The sequence below is a fragment of the Antennarius striatus genome, chromosome 19 (assembly GCF_040054535.1).
Source record: "Antennarius striatus isolate MH-2024 chromosome 19, ASM4005453v1, whole genome shotgun sequence".
Taxonomy (NCBI): Eukaryota; Metazoa; Chordata; class Actinopteri; order Lophiiformes; family Antennariidae; genus Antennarius; species Antennarius striatus.
The window spans coordinates 7,106,562-7,129,000 of NC_090794.1; the positions used below are offsets into that span (position 1 = coordinate 7,106,562).

Sequence of the window (22,439 nt, forward strand, 5' to 3'; positions counted from 1 at the left end):
CTGAAGAGGAGATGCAGGTGTGTATGTAGGAGAGGGGGGCCACCCACAGGTACCAGAGAAAGAAAATGAACAAAACAGGAAATCAAAATTGATTCAGGCACCAGCATGACACCCTCTGCCTCCACTTATGGCTTTAACATGCACTCCATGTTTTAGAATTAAAAAAACAACTTACCAAGTACGTATATCTATGTACAGTAGTGGATGGTGGATAGCCTAGCTTACACAGCAGTCTTGATATTGCTGCTATAAGGTGTTAATTCCAGGCTACAGCTGCTCCATAACCGTTGAGTGCATGCTAAAATCAATCCGACTCCTGCCTGCCTGTTGTATCTGGAAATCTGTTAAGAATTTAAAAAGGTAACCTGCATATATGTGACACAAGGAACTTGTCAGAAATCACACTGAGAATCGAAGCAACAGTCTAATCAGAATTCAAAAATGTCGAAAATAACTTGTCAGCTTATTATTATTTATTGTAATGTTGTTGTTCTTCTAATGGGAAATTTTGTTGTTGCTGAAAAGGATTCATGTAATTAAGAGCTTAGAATATGTGTAATTAGTTGCTGTGGAAGGTTTTCTTCACATTGCAAAGAAAATAACTGAAAAAGAAATTAGACATTGTATATTAGATATCACAGCTTGTGATATCTAACACTCCTAATGTTGATCACAATAATGAACAAGAACTTTCTTTTGCCTAAACGTTTAGTTTTGGATCATATGTGCATGAAAAACACATTTTTTTGTAATTATATGATTTAATTTGAAATATCTCCAAACCCAGCGAACCTCCCACTGAACCATTGGAGAGTATGTCGCATACAATGAAAGTAAACATCTTCCATCTTCCATCTTCCAACCCGCTTAATCCGCTAACGCAGGTCGCGGGGTAGCCAGTGCCTATCCTGGCAGTCTCAGGGCGTGAGGCGGGGGACACTCCGGGCACGACGCCAGTGTACCGCGGAGCCACATAGAAACAAACAACCACTCACACACACACTCACTCCTATGGTCAATTTGGGACCGGCCAATCAACCTGAAGCGCATGCTTTTGGAGGTGGGAGGAAGCCGGAGAACCCGGAGAGAACCCACGCAGACACGGGGAGAGCATGCGAACTCCACACAGAGCGGGACTCGAACCCGGGTCCGCCGTGTTGTGAGGCGGCAGCGCTAACCACTGCACCACCGTGCCGCCTTGAAAGTAAACATGTTAAAAGGTAAAAAAACAAAACAAAAAAAGAATATGGCCACACATAAAAGGTAGCATTCTTTACAAGATGTCAACAAAATATTTGGTCACTTAAACAAATCAGTGTATTTTATACAACACAAAAATACTGGGATATTGCTGTGTTGTTACACTTATAGCAAATTACTCTAACTTTTTTTTACACAAATATAAACTCATAAATAGTCTATAAACTGTAAAATTTTACATTTCAAACCCATAATAATAGTTGCAGTTAGATAAATAAATAAATGCACATACATACAACACTTACATAGGTATAAACAATATAATACATTTTAAAAACAAGAGCATCCAAACAGATGAATATGAAATTACTGAAATTAAAAAAAAATGCTCCAGGTAGGACCCAGGCTCTGATGGTATGGGGACTCAAGCACTGTAAATGTGTAAAGACGACAGGACTATTTCTAGAACTAATGTTACTTGTGTAAAGACGGAGAACTGAACAGAACTGGAACCACTCACAAAAACCAAGAGGAGTAGAAGCACGGGAAAAAAGGAAACAACCATGGCAATAAATCTGTGTTTAGAGATCTTCATTGATAGGAATGCCAGACACCTGGGTTGTGCTTCTGGTGTTCATTTGTACGGGTGGGGACAGTGCAGGCGTTTGGTCTTGGCTCTCTTTGAAAGCCCTACCCGAATCGGCCGTGAGCAGGTCCTCAGAGGCTCCAGTTTCCTGGCTCGTTCAGGAGGTCCTTAACAAAAAAAAAAAAAAAAATATGAGCACAGTTTGTACCAGACCTGCCGCCTTGGCAGTTTGCTCTCACAGCATTATCTGCATTTCATTCTTGCATTTGTTTCTGCTAATGGTCGCGGAGATTTTCTAAAGGCTTTCAGCTTCTTAACCGTAGCTGACAAGATAAACAGAGTGCCTCTCAAAGTGCAGAGAGAGTGGCCTGTTGTTAGACTGATTTTTGTCCTCAAACTGACAAGGTGAACAAACTACATCTCCACGTAGGCAGGTTGTTAGACTGACTGTCCTCTTAAATATGCCGAGGCCAGCCTACTTAACTCCCAGCAGACGAAGATGGATAATGCTGCGGAGAGCAGCTAAAATGAGGAGTCTAAAAATACATCACTAGACTGATCCTTTCTGCTGTGCACACGTTGTGACACAATGTAAAGACTTTAAAAAGGTCCTAAATGATTCAACTTGACAGCTGAATGTGATCCCACCAGTGTATGGATAAAAAGCTCCGGGGTGGAAGTCTTTGGTCCGCTGTCACTAAATGAAACTCACCTTGGTTCAGTTGTTCTAAGAACGGTCGACATGTGAAGGATGGACTCCACATTTTCTTTTTCTTCTCTGTCTCCTGGGGCTCTGGAAGAAACAGTAAGAGAGAGCCAGGAGGGGCTGGCTAATTGGGTCTTTTTTGCTGCTCTGTTTGCCTTTAAACATTATTTTTACATTCATGTTTGTGTTATCATTCCACTGCAGCTGGTTGGAGAAAAAAATGACTACTTGAGCATTCGAGTTGGAAACTGTCATTTTGAAATTGCAAATCAATAAAAGCAATCAAATTTTCCTCTCTGAATTTAACCTGTCTGACCTTCAAAGGCCTTCATGCTACTCAGATTAAACCATTTCTGCATCATGTTTTACAGACCTGATTAGACACTTTCATGGTTGGAAGATCTACGTCTGAGGAAGTCATTCACTTTAGAAAACCGTTACCTATGAGTTTAGTTCACTGAGGTACAGTCCTTCACTGCTATGTGGTTCCTTTGCTTCATAAAAAGTGCATAACAAGCTTCTTTTGTTGTATTTTGTTTTTCTTTCTTAATTTACTCAAACTGCAAACCTGTGTGTTCCTCTGGAGGTGTTCTGGATGCTTCCTGCTGGCTGCCATGAGGCACCTCCTGCTCACTCTCACCACTTCCAGGGGAACAAGAAACCACTGGATCACTTCCACACAAAGCCAAGCTGTGGTCTTCATCTAAAATTTCGATGAAGTCGATAAAGAAGATGCACAATATTTAGATTCTAAATTTCATACATGAAACCATGGTGCAGCTAGAATTCATGAGGACATGGGGTGAGGAAGGTAATTTTTTGGCATCATCATCTAAAAATAATTCAAGACATCTTTTCGTACCTAATGTTGTATACTAAATCTAAACATGAACGCTTGTCTATCCTCAAAACACAGACTGAATTTGAAGTCTAGTACGTTGAATAGATGTAGTAGTTATATACTGTAGTTCGTTTACTGTGTATCACTCTTGGAAATACCCTTAGATCTATAGTAGGTGAACAGATTGATGCTGTTGGTCTATTTGTTAAAGCCACAGACATCAGCCGATTATTTTAGGACTGACATCAAACAAAGGAAAACACCTAGCGCTGGTTGGTCTGTCCTAAAAAAAATCTGAATGCTAAGACCTTGCCATTAAGAGCCCATCTATTATTATCATTGCTAGGATACTTATAGAAGACAGAGCAGTACTCGGAAAACAATCTGTCATGGTTTTAATATGGTCTTAGTAATTTACTGAAAAGTAAGCAACAGATAAAGTAATGTATGTGAATGAAACATTTGTTCTTGGTACCTCTTGGTGTTAAGAGACTGAACTTAATATATACATTACAATGAAAGCGTAGTACTATCATTTGACATTACCTGATGATTTATCTCCATGGAGACTTAAGTTTGGGCTTCTGAACTGTTCATCACAGCTTGACATGTCCTCCATGGCTTCAGGTCCTTTGCTATGGCACTCTGGTGATGCTCTACTGTCGCTCATAAAACCGCTAGTGCTGATGTCAAAATATGAGCTCATTTCTTTCAAGACCATGTTGAACTGTTTTCTCATTTCAAACCCGGGGATGGGGCTCATGTCCAAATTCGGACGAAGGCTCTCAGAGGAAACAGAGAAGGAAATTGACTGTGGGTCAGCCTGGATACATTCAGAGGGATTCCAGGCTGATTCACTGTTAGGCTGTTGCTCCGGCCATCTGAGAGCTTCAAGATCTGCTTCTGAGACAAAGTTCAGGGGTTCATTCCAACTATAATCACTGCTTAAAAATCCATTTGCCATGAATTCTGTTTCATATTCCAAATGTTTCGCTTCCTCCTCAACCCCTGCCGGTACCTCCTCCTTGTCCTTATTGCTCTCTGACTCTGGTGTGGAATTGTGAAGTTGTTGCTGGGGTGTTTCCGACAGCTGCCCAGGCAGGCTGGTGGGGACTAGACTGTTGCTCAGACCAGCACAATCCTTGTAATCACCATCTAGTGAGAGTTGGATCCTTTCAAAAGTGTCAAAACTCTCCAGCACGCTGTTGCAGAATGTGATGGCAGATGGCAGCGGGGGAAATCTGTCACAAAAGTTTAGGGTGAGGGAGTTATCCATGTTTTGTGAAGGGAATAATTTGTGTGAAGCTGGCACAACTGCATTACTAGTTGTAGGGAATCTAAAAGCCAAGCGATCATCTTTATTTTTCTCAATGAATGTCTCAGCTTTGAGTTGGTAATCAGGATAAAATTTGGTCTTGTTTTCATGTTCAAGTTGAATAACTGGGGTTAACTTGAAGCTACTTTGATTCATCCTGTTCTCAGTCCATTCACTGGTGCAGTCATCAGATGATACTGCCATCATGTCTTCTTTCTGTGGATTTTGTTGTGGGTGATCCTCCATTACTAAAATTGAGTTATCAGGCATATTATTTTGTTTTCTGTCGTTTTGCTCTGTTGCTCTCTCTTTTATTGGGATTGCAGCACTGTATGTGTGATCGGAAAAAAACTCAAGGCCGGCTCCCAATTCCAGTTCAGTATGTGTCAATTTGCTGCCATTTCTTATTCCACCCACTGTCGGGTCACAGACACAACCAGCTGTCATGTTATTTTTGTCTTCTCTGAGTTTCACATTTAGTTGAACATTTTTATCCCCCGAGTCAACTGGATTTTCTGGCTTCCTACATTCATGAATGTTTTTTTTTTCTTCAAAATGGTTTTCCATTTTTGTTACGTCAGTTGTCCTGTCTTTTCTGGCGTTTTCAATCTCCAAATACTCGGCTTCCTGTGTCATGATGTGGTCAGGACTGAAGAAGTAAAGCTGATTGTACTGTGTTAACTCATGTCCCACTGTCTCACAACACTCTTGTCGTCTGTCCCCAGCAGAAGGAACCTTTGGAGTCCTGCTGGGACTGGATTTCAGGCAGCTGCCTGCAGCCATTTGTGTTTCAGTTGTGGCAATGAGACAAGCCTGTGGTTCTGCGTACAACTGACAAAAGTCCTCTTTTTTCTCGCTGGACTTCGGAGTTCTGCAGTGGTGAGTAGACAGCCAGGTTTGGTCGAGAGCTGAAACACTGTGTGATGGCCTAATGTCCAAACACAGTGGAAGAGACATTTCCATTTCACAGACTTTCGCTGATGGAAATAATTCTGCACCTGCAGCGCTCTCTGAGTTACAGTGTTTCTGTTCAACCTCCCCATCAGTTTCAGTCCAGATTGCAGGGTCAATTACACTCAAAGGACCTACATCATTATCTCCTTCAGCAGGCTCTTGACTGATCCTCGCAGGCTTTGGACTTTCTGTTTTGAGATCAGGCATTTCACTCTGATCTTTGGCTATAGTCTTACCAGCAGCATGCTCTCTTTTGGCTTCAAGAATCACATTTTCATTTGCAATATTTCTGACTAATATTATATTAGAGGAAGAATCTGACCCCGCTGCACATTGAGCAGAGACAAGAATGGAATTTCTGCTCAGGTCATTCTCATTAATTTGGCCTTTGATTTCACCATTGCAGACGGCGAGATTTTCATTTCCACAAATCTGCATTTCTAATAATTTTTCTTCAGTTTTTACGTATTGGGCTAAGCCCCCGGAGGGGTCATCTTCAGAGTTTGAGTAGAATAACTCCACTCCGTAATCACTGGAAGACATCAGATTATTAGTTTGCTTTGTCTCTTTGCTGAAAAGTATACTCAGACTGAATCCATTGCCATTCATCTTCTGATTACTGTCCTTAGATAAAGCAGACTGGCTAAACGTATTACAGGGACCCCTCTTGTGCAGCATATCACCATGACCGTAATCAGACTGACATCTGCCCTCCTCATCACTTAAGTTATGGTTGAATGCTTGGATATGACTTACACTTTTGTCCACGTCTTCACCATCGGAGGCAGGAAGATTGCAACCACCAGGGGGTTTGTCTTCAAGGAATTCTCTGAGATCTTTGCAATCAGGATGACCGAACATGTCAGTGTCTTTTAAGGTGTTAGATTGTGCTAATACTTCCCCTGCATTTAACAGGTATGGACTCAACTTGTCCCTTTCAGTTACCTGATGCTGTTCATTTTTCATCAGATGAAGGAAGTGTCTTTCAGCGGCAATGAAACAGTCTTTCGGTGATCCTGTGAGTACACTGTCAGCATGTGAAGCAGTCAACTTAGTAACAGGGATCAGGATAAATTCTATGCCTCGTTGATTATGAGGGTTTTCATCATTGGTATCCCCAGATTCTGCAGTGAGTACTAGACCTGAACTCATCTGCCTAGTAGTTAATAATGATGGAGATTCAGTAGTTTTCTGGTATGAAAAAAGTTCTTGAAAGTTTGTCAATTTATAGTCTGTCTTTGGCCATTCGGGCGAAAGTGTTGGAGTAAGATGGCTTTTAGTTTTTGGACTGATATACTGGAAATCTTGTTTGGTTTCATCCATGTTCTCTTATCTAAAAGAAACAGCTTGATTGTGAATACTACTCGGAATAATAAATGTTACTCTATCAAAAAAAATGCAATCATATTTGGAAAATTTCATTTCTTGAAAAATCTATGCCACCTTTTAGGTTTTTCAGGTTGGGAGATGGACTGAACCTAGTGATTCAGTCTTGTCTAAACCTCAGCCTGCAATGGACCATAGTCTAAATTTCCATCTGTATTCCCATTATACGTGTGCTTGGCTGCACAAAAGCTACAGTAACTCACCTTGCACCAAACCTGACGTTCAAAACATGGAAAGAATCCAACAACAACCCTTTGAAGAAAATATAGAATACAACATGTTATTCAGTGAGTGGATTTGCTGTAGCAGAACAGATTGTTACACAGCATGATGCTGATTCACTGCACAGAATATGAAGATGGTGCCATAGCACCGTGGCTCCAGTATTGCTTCTCCACAACAGGAACCAGTGAGCATCAGTATTTTACAATGGTAATTTCAGTGCACGGAACAGAATAGTTCTTTTTAACATCAGACAAAGCGCTTTGTTTAATGTCCCAGTATGCCACTGACAGTGTGACAGTGAGCCGCCAGGCACAATAACTGAACAATCACAGCACTTCTATGGAATTTTATAATTTACATCTATACTTGTAGTAATGTGACACATGCATCGCATGATATTATGGACTCATATTTCACCAATCAAGCACTCTACAGTATGGCATAAAAATACGCTGAATAAAATAATTTTCCTTTTGTCTTATTATTATTATTATTATTATTATTATTATTATTATTATTATTAACATTATTACTGTATTATTATTATTAGGAAGGCAGTAGTCCACTAGGTTGTAAACTGGGGACTGGAAGTTGCCAGTTCGAGACCTGGGTGGACACAAACCCCTGGAGTGTGAGCTGGCAGTGAGGGGTGTCAGATCACTTCCCCTGTACTGCCGAGGCACCCCTGAGCAAGGCAACCCCCCCCCCCCACACACACACACACACAATCACAAGCCGCCCACCTGGAGCTCACCTCGAAGCGGCTACCCGTCACTCTGCCTCCCACTTTATTAATTTGAATGCTTACAGGCCCCCCGGTGTGTGTGCGTGTGTGTGTTTGATTCAGGGGCCTGCACGCACATATATACGCATGTCTAACATATATAGTTAAGAGTATAAAGATAAATTCCCCTGGGGGATGATTAAAGTCAATTTCTTTATATTATTCTTGTCAGATAATAACAGAAACACGGATATTGCTACAGCTGGACAAGCGTCCCCTGTGTGCCAGTGGAAAACACAACACAACAACCATGTTACCTTTGTTGCTTATTGGTATTACATGATGCGCAATAAGGCAACTTTTGATGGATTTTTAAATACTAGTGGTTAAATTTCACTTATCTTTTAATGATCATTACAATATTTGAAAACTGTGATATTATTTGATTCTTAAAGTAGTCACACATTCTACCGCTTCATCCAGCTACAATTAATTCGTCCCCAGTAACTCACCTTCATGCCTGCTTGTAGCCTCACTGACACGGTTGGCTGCTTTAGTTAGCTAGCTAACGTTGATGTCGTCACTCCTTTACGTTCTGTTTGTGGCGCGAAGCTACCGCCTCACGAGCCAGTTCAGCTCACTCTATTGGACCGGTGTGGCGCGAGACAGGTCGTCTGTCAGCCTAAATTCAAAAATATTTAGTTGACGTTTTTTTTGTTGTTTTTTTTTTTTTTCACACAGAGAATTGATTAAGTTAGAAATACGTGTTTGTTTTAACTATTTTTCGTTGCCTTTATTTTTCTTACATTATAAGTCGGGTCCTGTGATAGATATATATACAGTGGGAGAGAGATGTGTAGATATACTACTCTCTCTCTCTCTCTCTCTCTCCCCCCTCTCCCTGTCAGCGTCTCCTCCTCTCACTATATCAGCAGCAGAGTGCGCAGCATCATCCCACGGACCGCACCGCGTACTTTTGGTCGAGGGTGACTTTTCTCTCGCAAAACTTTGAAAAGAATTAAACAAAACGCACGACAAAATATTTAAGCTTCTATTATCTCGAAAGAGGAGCAGATTCAATCGTTTGAATCGCTTCGTTTTTCCGTCCTCGTAGGATTTTTTTTTGGTGACCACTCCACACATCAGACCGGACTTCTCCTTCACTCCGCACTCGCAAGGTAGGCTGGACGCTCCGAGCTGTTTGTTCATGGGTTCCGTTTACGCATCAAACATCATGTACTTGTCACAATCACCTGCAACGATGCAATCCGATGCGTCATCTTCATTTTTGGTTTATCCAATTGCATGTGTTTATTGGCGTCCATACTAATGAGACGCAAATAACTATAACGACTCGCTTAATTCATCATTAGGGATTGAGGTGCTGTTTTGTCAATTCTGATGTGTGCATGTTTTGCACGAAAACCCACGACTTGTCAGCGTGTGAAAAAAGCAGTATGTTCACTACGTATACATTGTGCATTTGTCTACACAAATAAAGTGTAAGTAGGTTAGACTAAAAGCAACGTTCACAGCACATTCATCTTTAGGTCTATGAAGTTACTTTGCACAAGACGTTTATGGGATGATGACACGATGCAGCGGATCTTTTATTGTATTTTGGCACTGGTGTTGTGATAAGGTTGTGTGTGTGTGTGTGTGTGTGTGTGTGTGTGTGTGTGTGTGTGTGTGTGTGTGTGTGTGTGTGTGTGTGTGTGTGTGTGTGTGTGTGTGTGCGTGTGTGTGCGTGCGTGAGGATGGTGGAGGTGTGGTGTTTCTCCTTAACCCACATCGTCCTCACTAGACATGAAGCTACTTTACTGCAAATCAATACATCCGCAGGCATGGACGCATCTCATCCAACTGCGCCTTTACGCTCATTCTGCCCCCAAAAGACGCGCATCTGCTCCCGCACCGCTCAGAGGAGGATTTACCAATATATAACGTAGACATTTTCCAGATTCAGATTCTAAACTGGTTCTGATCTGGTGTCGTCTCCCCTGGCTTGGCCTCTGCTTGGTTCTCAAGGTCATCCCCTGTTGGCATATGATGGTGAAGGGACAGAGTTACATAATAATCCACTGACTGGCTCAGGAGCAAGTATGCTAAACGTCACAAGAGTGAAAAATTATTGATTTGACAACATAGCTTTCTGTCTGTTCACATCTGTGGTATGATGTGTAATTACAGCACTGTTTTATTTTTTTATTTTTGGCTCTTAAGTGGCTCTTGTGGACTGGAAGACAAAGGGCCATGACTCAGGTCTGGAGTCAGCATAATGCTCTGCTCTGCATCACACTGCAGGATGACATAGGGTGTCTTGTCCCAAACTTATTTACTAGCTTTACTCCAGCTCAGAGAAAGCCCTGATTTTATGATTATGCGCTAAGCTTTCTGGTTTTCTTATAACACGTGGATCGTTTTTTGTATAAAATTGAAAGCTAATTTGGTGATGTTAAGTGCTAAAACGTCACACTTCTGCAACCATTTCAAATCAGAAGCCTTTCTTTACATTTATTTTGTGACTTATTTGCCTAATTTTTTTGTCTGCTTTCTACTCATTCACTTTTCCTGTGATTAAAATTCTCTTTATCTCCAGACTGGTGATTATGAAGTGATAACTCAACTGAGAGATTTAGCATTGCAATGAAAGACAGTTTTTTTTTCTCCTTCTTTATGCCCTGCAGTACAAGGTTGATGCTGAAAAATAAGAGGACAGATGAGAGAGGCTGGTTTGGTAAAACGACAGTTTGTGTAGGTGTTGACATGAGAACAAAAAGTACAAAAATGATTGTGATCATTAACTCTTGTGAGTGAAACTGCACTAAAAAGGAAAAAGCAAGAAGGTTTTTTAAAAAGTGTATTTTAAACTGTGGAGGAAGATGATGTTTTGAAATGACACACCATAAGGCTGCTTCTGTCACTTGAAAGGTTTTGCAGTCTTCGGTTTTACATAAAGTGAGCTGTGGGGGATGTGTGATTTATTTAAGCGATGCTTTTTCTGTACACTAAGGATGGATTCTTTCACAAAGAAAAGTTAATCCATCTTATTAGTATTGAGGTCGTTTTTTTGCCATTAATCAAGTGTGATTTCTCATTAGCCATCATTGTTGATGACAATCTATTGCACATGACTCAGTCAGAAGTGTTCGGATAGGATGTTTTAATATTTTGTTCATGTTAAATTTAGAGGTGTGAGGTTAATTGAATTTTCTCAATTATTTCACACGGTCTGAACATTGTTGAGAACATTACGTTAATGTAAGTAATAAAGCCTGCAAAATGTAGTGCAAACATTTTTTTTATTTCTTTCAATGTAGGAAAGAATGGATTGTATCTTTAAGGCAAAGATATAAAAGTTTTTTTTCTATAAAGAATGAAGATGTAGCTTCTTGCTCAATCCATATTTCAGTGCTCCTATATTGATTTCACTATTATCTTTGTCAGCTTTGTAATGGCATCTGCCTGGACGGTTCCATGGCTTTCTTGCATTTTGTGCAGCGGGTGAAAGGTCATAAGAACATGAGAATCTCATTGTAAGTCCGCGCATCTTGTATGCAAACCCCATGAGATTTCCTGAAAACATGTGTCACATATTATTAGTTGCATTAACTGGACATTTTAATTGGAAAAAGTAGGAAAAAAGATGACTGTGTTGTGTATTAGAAAAATATACGGCACTTTAGCTTAAATCAGAATTTTGGTAGAAAAGATGAATGAATGAATGAAAACTTCATTCATTCATTGAGTAACATGCATTTCAAGCAGTGTGAGCAACTGTAATCACAGTGTCCAGCTATCAGAAGTCAATGGATGCTGGGTGCCACACAGGTGGTTGTATTTTTCAATGATAGCTTATTTCCTTGCAGGTTTTATGTGCTGCAGCATCATGTAGGCTCACATTCAGCTCATATGAGACACATTGAATTGCAGTTTAATTTTTAATGGCCACTGTAGTTGTGTGACACATGTGGTACACGACACGCGTACGGTATTAGACGGTACTGCACACACGCATTTAACACTGGTCGGAGATACATTCTATAAATATATGCGCCAAGCGAGAACACCTACAACCTTCACACTCTATACAAGCAAGCAGTATAAATACAAATGTATTTACATACTATCACATTAGTAGTCATGTATGCTCAAACCGGTGTGTACACACATATCCCCGATGACAAGTGTCATGGTTGTCATGTGTCTTGTGCTTACATTTCTCCTGGGGACTTTCGTCCTCCTGCTGCAGCTGCGTCTTCAGGCCCAACTCATCTTATCTGACAGCCTGCAGCATCAGTTCTCAAGCTTTTTTCAGCCTCAACACCCTCACAATGTTTGTACAATCTGGGGTCACCCAAGTCTAAATTGCTTTTGAAAATGTATCCGCTGCATCCATCTGATTGTTAATATACATGCAATTAATGGTCATGGAGAGCAAGGTTGACAAAAGTGACTTACTTGATAAAAGTTGGAATCTGGAGCCTGGGAGGATCAACGCAACCACTCTGTTCAGGCAGGGATGGATGATTTCCTGATCCACAGGCCTTAGTCACTCCATGTACTTGCTCTTGATGTAAGTTAGGCTGTAAGTTAAGTTACATTATGAGGAATGGGAGCAGAAGAGCACTGCCTCTTCTAAATTTTTGATAGTCCTTCAACAGTGATATCCAAAATCTATCTGTAGTCATGCTTTGAAATTTTATTTCAGTGTGTGAACTTCCTAAATCTCTTCCAGTTGCTGCTTTGCTAGCAGCAGTGCACATGAACTCGCATGATCGCAGATTCAGTGAAGCGCCGCAAAAGATTCCAGTGAAAGACACTGATTAAATCTCTGGTGGAGAGTCTTCAGATGGGGTGAGATAAGGTTAGAAAGTGGGTTGCTGTTAGAATATTCACTGAAGAAGAGAAACATTTCCTACCTGTCCCGTTCCACTAAGGAGAAGCAGAGTATCAGCTGAGATTTGAGGCCACACAGTCAGTAGTTTGGTAAAATATGAAGCAAGCCTAATCTCATTCTCATCCCTTATCAAGTCTGCTGGGGTGTTGAGTCACCTTTATAGAAATATGCATCAACCTGCTCCGTAACATTGCAGTTCACAGACTTTTAACAATCCTCATGTTTTCTAAAGTCTTTATTGTATTTAACTTATGAAGATGGAAATGTTTTCCTGCACCATTCCTTGTTAAATGACTACCATATTTACATTCTCTAGAAGACCATTAAATAATATGCAAAAAGAAGGTTTGATACAAGGTACTTTCATGGAATTTTAACCTGTCAAAGTTGGCTAATGCCACAGAAGTCTGACTTGAGTTTTGTACCCACGTACTGTACATCTAAAGACAGCTTGTCACAAGTCACAGGGGTTTAACGACACACATGATTTTATAAACATCTGAATCACCAATTGCAAGACTACTTGTAGATTTCTGTTGAGATTATTTCCAATCATGCTCCAAGTGAAAGGCAAAAAAGGCAAGAAGAGATCAGAAAAGGATGCACCTTTTGGTATGTATGCAGTGATTTTACTGAAACAACATCCAGTGTGGTTGAGAAAATGGGAACAGCACATTCTGTCCACTTCCTTCTCCACTGTATTGTGCGACCAGAGGGAGGATACATCGGACAGACATTCACTCCACCTCTAGTTTCTGCTCTTTTTACACATTTCAAGAGAGACAAGTCGTCTTCACATTCTTATACCTGCCCGGAATCTCTCGTGTCCAACCGGTTTTCTGCTTCCTCTTTGGTGCAGGAGATAGAATCTCTTGCTTGATGACAGTGTTAACTATTTGCATAACCCAGGAAGAAGCACTTCGTAGAGTATGAAACATATAATGACAAAAAAAGATCAACTCATTACAGCTTAATTGAGTTTTGTGAGTATTTTACACCATACGATCAAGATGACAGGATTCTGGTATCTCCATTATGATTCTGACATCTGAAATTTGTCCACAAAATTGAAAGTAGCTTGGTGTAAGGTCCGCATAAGGTAGAAACCTGTTAAGACGAGGAAGGAGGAAATTTAAAGAAATGATAATGAAATAAAGAAAACCCTAAAGGTCATCTATAGCTAACGTTTGGCATTTAATCTCATTACAACTCTCCCTCTATGTAGTAATATTTTAACACCAGAAATTAAAGAGATGACAACACCAAGATATTTGGCAACTTAAAAAAATGAAACAATGCTTCAGTTGTGATTTGCGTCTGGGCAGCTTTCCACCAGCAGAGTGATCACACACATTTACAGGCGGGCCTTTTTCTTTTCTTTGTGCTTCAGACTGCGTTTTAATGTTTTTATGATTCATTCATCAACCAGGTCATGTGACCAACAACAAGGATATTTTGTCCCAGTTTGTTCTGCAGAAATGTTTTTCCTTTGATTTCATACAACTTTTTAGAAACAGTCCACGCTCACCAAGCAAAAATAGTGTAAATCAGTTAGGACACAGTTATTTATAAATACCAAGTCAAAATGTGTTCAAAGTGACTGATCATAGTGACAAAAAATGTTTATATTGAGAATCAACTTTCTGTCTAACAAATGCAGACTTTTGAAAACTTATGAATATTTGGGGGGAAGTCCAGCCGTTCTCCCAGCTGGGTCAAAAATGTTGATAATCTGGCTTTAATTAATGAGAGCTCTGCAAGATGAGACTTTTTTTTGTTTTTTGTTTTTTTGCTGAGCATTAGCTATGTCGAAACCCTTCACAATTGGGCATTCATCCAGACTGTGGTGATGATCTCATGCATCAACTTGTTAAAATTTTGGATTACATTTTTTTTCTTTCAGATTAAATTGTATTTTCTGTTTACTATTATGTAATTAAGTGAATTCATTACCACATGGAGAGTGTCGCCTTCACCATCAACTGCAGTAGTTTCATTTATAATTATTTAATGTTGGTACTGGCCATTACATTTGCTGGCAGCACGGAGGAATGATTCATCATCATTTGAATTTCATTACAGTATAAATTCTGAGTTCCTTGGTGGACGTGGTTCCTGCTGAGCCTGGCTGAAAACATTTATAAAAATTGGATTTCAAGGCAAAGAATATCTATCTTCCTTAGATAACTGGTTTCCAAATTACCCTGCAGGGACTGCCTGAGGGGCTGGGGGAGGTTCTGAAGGGGCTCTGAACGGAGGAATTGTTCATTTTCTCCTTTTCTTCTCAGTTCACCAAGAATAACTTTTATGATCGATGTGTCTCCGCTTCCTCTGTTTCCCCTGTCCATCAACAATGTGGAAGACCAAATTAAATGCGCGTACACACACACACACACACACATGCACACACACACACACACGCACGCACGCACACACACACACACACACACACACACACACACACACACTCTTTCAGCCTCTGTGTTTACTTGTGTATAAAGGGAAATATCTCCATCTCTTTGTAAAATACACAAACTGTATTTAGCTAAAGACTCAAAGAAATGGTTTTGCATCTTGGGAAAAAAGGCCTCCTCACATTCCTGGCAGTACTTAGAACAGATTTACACCACTCTCACGTCTGTCCATTAATTATGAAGTGACTGCCAACATCCAGTTGGCTCAGCCCCCGTAACCCCACAAACATGTTTTTAAACTTTGTTCTTTACTTTTTAACAGAGCCAGTTTCCGGTATAAGGGATAACATATTTTTATGTGATTGGGTTTTACTCTCCACTGAAATGTCCATTTATTCTGCTTGTAAGTTACAGGAAACCACTTAACAAATCTACACCATCATTAACTTTTCTCTACTTAAAATCATCTGATGATTAGGAGCTAATTTCAGTTGAAATACAAAATTGTGTTATCTGGCATCATGCGTTACCTGGACTAAATAGGCTTAAGGTCACAGATTTTAAGAGCTTACTGAAATGAACAGAAAACTGTAAGGGAAAAAAACTATCACTCTCAAAGTTTAAGGTGTGCTTTTGAAAGGTGGTCACTTTGAAAAGGTATGCTTAATCAAGGTTTTTTTTAAATCAGTGCTCCACAGCAAGCCTCAGGAAATGTAGGAATTCTGAGTCTCCTCACCCCCAGGATCTTACAGATCATCACCAGCATGACACATGGTGTCAGTCACCATCCTTCTGAGCAAAATATTAAACATCTCAGTAGAGGGTACAAGTGGAAATGTTCCAAAACTAACAAAACAATCAAATTATGATCATTGCAGTTTGGTTAATGAACTAATCAAGGCCATCAAGTGGAGACATCAGTGCTGTGCAGATACATGAGCTATTCATAGAGGCAGCTGGGTGCAGACATCTCCAGTGGAGACATGAAGGAACATTCAACACCAAACACGTCAGATTCTCTCTGCAGAAAAACTAAAAGATGTCATTATCATGTCACTGCAATTAACAGACTGGTTTGAAATATACAGTAAATATCTAAGAACCATTTGAAAGAAGAATCATTTAAAATGAATCTGACTAAGGAAGAGCTGGAAATGATCGTACCAACAAATAAAATGTTCTTGGAGAAGAGAGCTTTTCTTTCTGATTTAAATGGTACATTAGTCACCATCCATCCATCATTCATCATCCATCCATCCATCCATGTTAGTGCACTGCTTGTTCAAAAGAAGACACTTTGTTATACACAATATAATTTTTCATTTAAAGTGCCTGCTGCCACCCTGCTCTGGTTGAATGGGATGGTTTATCAGTTCTCACCAGAATAGAATTGATTATTAGCATCTTGTCATGCTGCTGGCAGCATTTGTAGCATAATGTCAATAAAATGTAAATGAATGCCATTGTAGGAAAAAATGCTGACCTCAGGAATTTGGTAAACATATTTGGCTTTACTTGAGCTTTCCGCCTGTCAGAAGGGTGTAGACCTATTTCTGTATTGTGTCTATCATTACATCTCTGATTAGTATGAGGCTTTGTGCATTTGCAGGTGAGATGCAGAAGCTTGACTCTGTTCTCCTATAGTAGAAAAAGTCCAGGTTTATACAGTGATATGGTTTGGGTTGAATAGGTTGAGATCCATCTGAGCTGTCCAAAATGTTTGTTCTTGTTAAAAGCCAAGCTAAATGCTTGCACAGGTTTGCCGAACCAATCAGGTTTTTACTCCAGCTTTTACTTCTATTTATGTCTTTCCATATTTGCTGCAGGGATGTTCCTGTGCTAATAGAAATTGTGCTATAATGTGAGGAATCTTTGTCTTTTTGTAATTTACTTATTGTGATATTATTGTCTGATCAACTTCAAACTTGTTAGGAAATTTATGGAGGCTGAAGAAGGGCAGTGTTATATGTGTCGTGTAAAAAGATGACCTCAGACTGTCTGCAGACTGTGCTGTCTGTGCGGCAGCGTGGGTGTGGTCCGGCATGTCCTCTCCTCTGAAGCCGGACTTTATGTCCTATCAAGTCATTGAGTGTCTTTTGCTGCTTAATGTTTAATATTAATAGATTTAGAACAAGCAAGCCAACCATACTCCTTGTAGAACTTAGGGCTGAGACATGAGGTGCTTCATCTGGATGGTTCCATTGGCAAACAAGCTTCAGATGAAATTCCTTATGCTTGACTGTGTAAAGCGATGAAGCATTTTAAACAGAGACTGAACAATGTGCTGTTCTATAAGTGAGTACTACAGCAGTATGATGATCTGTGTGAGCACTTGAAATAAAAATGACATAGCGTTACATCAACATGACAGAAAAAACAAACAGCACAATAAGTTTTGCTTTAATATAATGAATGTGGATTAAACTACTATTCCTCTGTTATTTTTCAGTTTTTCTTTGCTCTAAAAATATAACTCTCAACATAAAACCAATTTAAGAGTTAGTTCAAATGCTCATGTAAAAATAGACTCTCTGATCCAAGGTTCTGGATACTGAGTCTGGCTTTATTAAACTTGATTAAACTGGTGAATGTGTCTTTGTGTAGCAGCTTCAGAGCTCCTGTATGTCCTCTCCCACATACAAACCTTTACTCGCTGCAACTTTCTGACTTCAGGTCACTTTTGCTGCTGAAAAACAGATAAAAAGTTACTAACATGAGAAGGAGTAAGCTGCAATCAGCCATGATACCTGCCAATCAGAACAATGCCACCAGTATTTAAAATCATTCATTCATAAAGGTTTATTGTTCAGTTACGATAGTATAATATTAAACTAGAATATGATCACAATGAAATTATAATATAATTATACTAGCGGGAACCCGTGGAAGTTCCATGATAAAACAATAATATCAGACTTCATACTAAACATAGGAAAACAAATGTATGGTATTATAAACCAAGCGCACCCAACGTAGTCAAACAACAACGTGGTGATGAAACAACTTTGTGTCGGCAAATCTGCATGTGTGTGTGTATTTCTATGGTCGCCCTCCTCTGACCATTTGAGTATAACACACTGATGCCCCAGACGTTAAAATGCTGTGATTGGCCCTATAACACTCCAATCACAAATATTACTGGGAGCTTACACATAATGAGCTTTTAATATCATCAAATTCACATTCTAGATACTGCTAATGACTTCCCATCTAAAAAAAGAAACAGGAAAATTCAGTAAGGATTTTAATTTTCGTTGGAAAAGCAACAAACAAAACAAGGACAGACCGACCCTATTATTCAAGAAGACATAACAAGTCTGGACTAATTTGGAACATGTGAAACTATTCCTGTGTTTCAGATTACACTCCATTTGTTTAAAGCTTATTTTTAGGTAAAGCCTTGGTTTGCACCTACACAGCTCTCTAGAAATCTCTTCTTTTCCAGCCTTGATGAATTACACTTTCAAAACCTCTCCACACTTGGAGGGTTCATAACATATACTGTATAAAAAGGTCCTTTGTGTTCTTTGAAATGAGCTTAATGTCATTCATTCTGAATTTGTGCATGCCTTTGTGCGTGTGTTCGCTCTTCCTGTAGGCAAAATGGGGAAACAGAACAGCAAGCTGACCCCTGAAGTGATGGAGGACCTGGTGAAGAACACAGAGTTTAATGAACATGAGCTGAAGCAGTGGTACAAGGGTTTCCTGAAGGATTGTCCCACCGGTCGGCTTAACCTGGAGGAGTTCCAACAGCTCTATGTCAAGGTGAGACTCCACTAAGTCACTGTCATCAGATAGGTTACACACACACACACACACACACACACACACACTCACACACACACACACACACACACACACACACACACACACACACACACACACACACACACACACACACACACACACACACACACACACACACACACACACACACATACACATTGCAGCGTGCATATGACATATTACTTAATCAACCTGACTAGAATAAATTCAAGCAGAACATGTTAAACTTTTAACAATGAGATTGGACTTGCAGGAATGAGAGAAAGAAATAACACAGTATGAAGAGAAAAATGTAGAGAGGAGCTCGATCAACAGGGGAGAAAGTGTACCTGGATCAATGTTAAATGCTTAGGGTAAAACACTGATGATGGTGTAGCTCCACTGAATGTAAAGAAGTAGACAGCTCAAGTTTGATTGTCTGTTGCAGATAGATAACATTCCTTTTTTCCTTTTGAATGTGTACAAGTATTGCAATCTATTCATAACCATTAGTAATAATAACACCTAATTGTATTTGTAAAATAAATGATAGTAGAAGATGCAGCTGTAGCATCACTAATAAATGCTGTAGTGGTGTCAATTATTAGCTGTTAATTCATTTTGAATAGCCACAAAAATGCAACAGCTGATATTAACAGGTTAGGGTCAAGATTACATGAGTATATGCTGAATCACCACATTGAGGGACAGTGTGCTCCAACAATGAACCAGGATTTTAGGATCCTGCCATGTTTCTATTCGCTACTTCTGTATCCTGTCGGAAAACCAAAATAGAGGCACATAGAGTCACACCGATAACTAGCTTCTCATTCTAAAGCGAATCATCATGATAGAACTCTGACTTTATTCATTTTAACTTATAAACATGCAAGAGTACATTCACAAAAATGTTCTAATACTGAAATAATCACTTGTAAAATATGAAATATATGATGCAAATATTTCTACCTCCGTTCTTTGAATTCAAAACAATTTTAATGGATGAAAATGAGCAGCCTCGGACCTCAATATCATAAATGCCATCATGGCCAAAGGTTACATTGAGGTCAAGGGTTCACTTTTTGTAAAATGTCATTGGAGATCAAGTGCCTGCTGAAATGAGGAGACACATTAAAGAAATAAAACAAAGACGAAAGCATCAGATGATAAATCAAAATAAAAATCCCTTCTGCAACTGACATTTTTACAGTCGGGCCATTCAAACCTGCTGAAAAGCATTGAAAATCCTTATAAAACTGAACTGGAAAAATAACTCTTGGGTAATAAAATAAACATGGCAGCTCTGATGGAGCTACAGAGGCACAAATGAAATTGGATGGAATAAATCGCTTTGCATCACAATACAACGGCTCATGAGCAACAGTGACAGGAAAATCTGTAGCTGCACAATGGGGGCAACGCAGCTCAGATCTAAAGGGGTCTTGTAGGCTTCTCTGTCAATCCTATTATTGATGCATCCTATTGTGTTTCTAGGCAACAGTGTATCGGTGATAGGGCTTTATTTAAATCCAGAAGGCTGATAAGTGGAAAAATAGTCTCCTTTGACCTCATAGGACAGATTGTTCCCGTGAAGAGTGACTCTGTGTTTCTGTAACTGTTTGTCTTTGTGTGGTGGTGGTGGTGGTGACTGGGGTGGGGGTCATACGTTTAGTGGGATGGAGAGGGAGACAGAATGGCATGTTTGTGCATCAGTAGAAAGCTAGAAACTATGATGGGCAAGTGAAAGAAAATGCGTATACTTTATTTATCAGTCACTGGCTCCAATGGAGTTGTGTGAAAGGCATGAGAGAATGTGTGTCATTGTTCTACTTGCAAGCAGATCTTTGTCCATGCATCTCTTGAATCAACCACATATCACAGATCTGCACCTGCAACCATAGTTCAGAAGCCCAACCACCACCTCGCCTGGGAGCTAAATGTGGTGTTACCTCCACTTGGCTTGCTACCTGGACATGATACACCATTTTCTGAGGAAATAGACATGCTGTGCTCTCGCTTCTGTGTCTTTCTTTTATTTTACATCTCTCAGTGCTTTGATTCTCTCTGCCTTTTGTGGAGGTAATCATCTTTCAGGCTGTGACAAAGCACTGTGAGGACAGGACAACGATAAAGAGAGAGAATGGAGAGGGGGCGCAATGAAAGAACCGGAAGGGAGAGAGAAGTGAAGGGAGAGAGCAGGTGTAGCACGCTGCCTGGAAATAATAGGTGTGCATGTCTCAGGGGCAGTCCATGATGCTCATGGTTGATGTTGTTGCAGACAGTCTGTAAGGGTTCTTCACGTATTTCGTATTATTAACTCTGATGATTTTAATAGATCAGCATCAGTGGTGTCATTAATTACTCTATACTGTAAGAGAACTCATTAAAAGTAATGAATCTTACATCATTCAAGGAAGTTCATCAAATTTTGAAATTCATCTTGATCAGTTGTTGTATTCAAAAGAATAATTAAATGGATATAGTGTGAGAGGGTTTCTATATAAGATAATACTCACTGTTAATGTAAATTTTAATGAATCGCTCATATATAAAATAATCTCTCACTGTGACGATTAGAATGAATTATTTTTTGTGAGAAGAAAAAATATCCTAAGGCTTGAAATCTTTTATTTTCTTGATAAATGGTACGTCTATTTTACTGAGCAGCAGCACCTCCTATGTCCTTCCACCACTACAGTTTTATGTCTTCTTATCTTATCGGATAAAATGATGTCCTGGTGATTCTGACTCCTAAATAACACCTAAAAAGTCATGTAATATATTTTGCAAGAAAGCTGGATTTTGTGAGAACAAGCTGGCGTGTCAGGTTTTGTGTTTACCTGTACCTCTTTGCAAACACATACTTAAACTGTAAGAAAACAGCACTGAACGCCATTATTAGAAACAGCCTCTTTGCTGAGAGGTGAGATGTCTTCAAAACTGGACACAGCTTCAGAGTAAGCCTTCATGGATTACAATAGCCTGGATAAATGAGTTTGTGAAAACAAACAGTCAGTCAATTAGTCAAAATCCTCAGGACAATTGTAGCGTATGGGTGCGTGCGGTTGTTCGTATCTATCAATGTCTGTAACTCAGATGTTTGTATGTTGAGGACTACCTGTAATTTAAATGAAGAAATGTTCGCTCAACCTCAATCTGCAAATTTATTGTGATGTCACCCTGTCCTGCTTTTCACTTTGGTCATAGTGTTGCTCCCCATAAATACTGGTCAGTGTAATTAAACTGACCTCCCACAGGTTTCTCTTCCCCAGCGGAGTTTGGCTTTTAGTGGAACTGCCATATGTCAGACAGCGCTGTAAAAATGGAAGTGAGGCCTCCCCGACAATTCACACTCAAGCGTCTGCATGGTGCAGTGTGTGAAATTTCTCATCCCTGATACACCATCCGCAGTGGGAGCCATTT

At 39.8% G+C, this 22,439-nt stretch overlaps 2 protein-coding genes across 2 annotated transcripts in view; one reads left to right on the forward strand and one right to left on the reverse strand.

Moving 5' to 3' along the window:
* Positions 1-1,567: 1,567 nt before the first annotated feature.
* LOC137613853 (uncharacterized) lies at positions 1,568-4,609 on the reverse strand. The gene is made up of 4 exons (XM_068343308.1): positions 3,880-4,609; positions 3,061-3,195; positions 2,499-2,579; positions 1,568-1,953 (listed from the first exon to the last, which is right to left on the reverse strand). Exons 1-4 carry the CDS (start codon positions 4,607-4,609, stop codon positions 1,835-1,837), a joined length of 1,065 nt encoding a protein of 354 aa, XP_068199409.1. The 3' UTR covers positions 1,568-1,834.
* A 4,016-nt stretch (positions 4,610-8,625) lies between these two features.
* vsnl1a (visinin-like 1a) overlaps positions 8,626-22,439 on the forward strand; it is a 30,114-nt gene continuing 16,300 nt past the window's right edge. The window contains exons 1-2 of the mRNA XM_068342359.1: positions 8,626-9,115; positions 18,850-19,016. Coding sequence (XP_068198460.1) covers positions 18,855-19,016 — 162 coding nt within the window. The 5' untranslated portion in view covers positions 8,626-9,115; positions 18,850-18,854. The remainder of the gene's footprint in view (positions 9,116-18,849; positions 19,017-22,439) is intronic.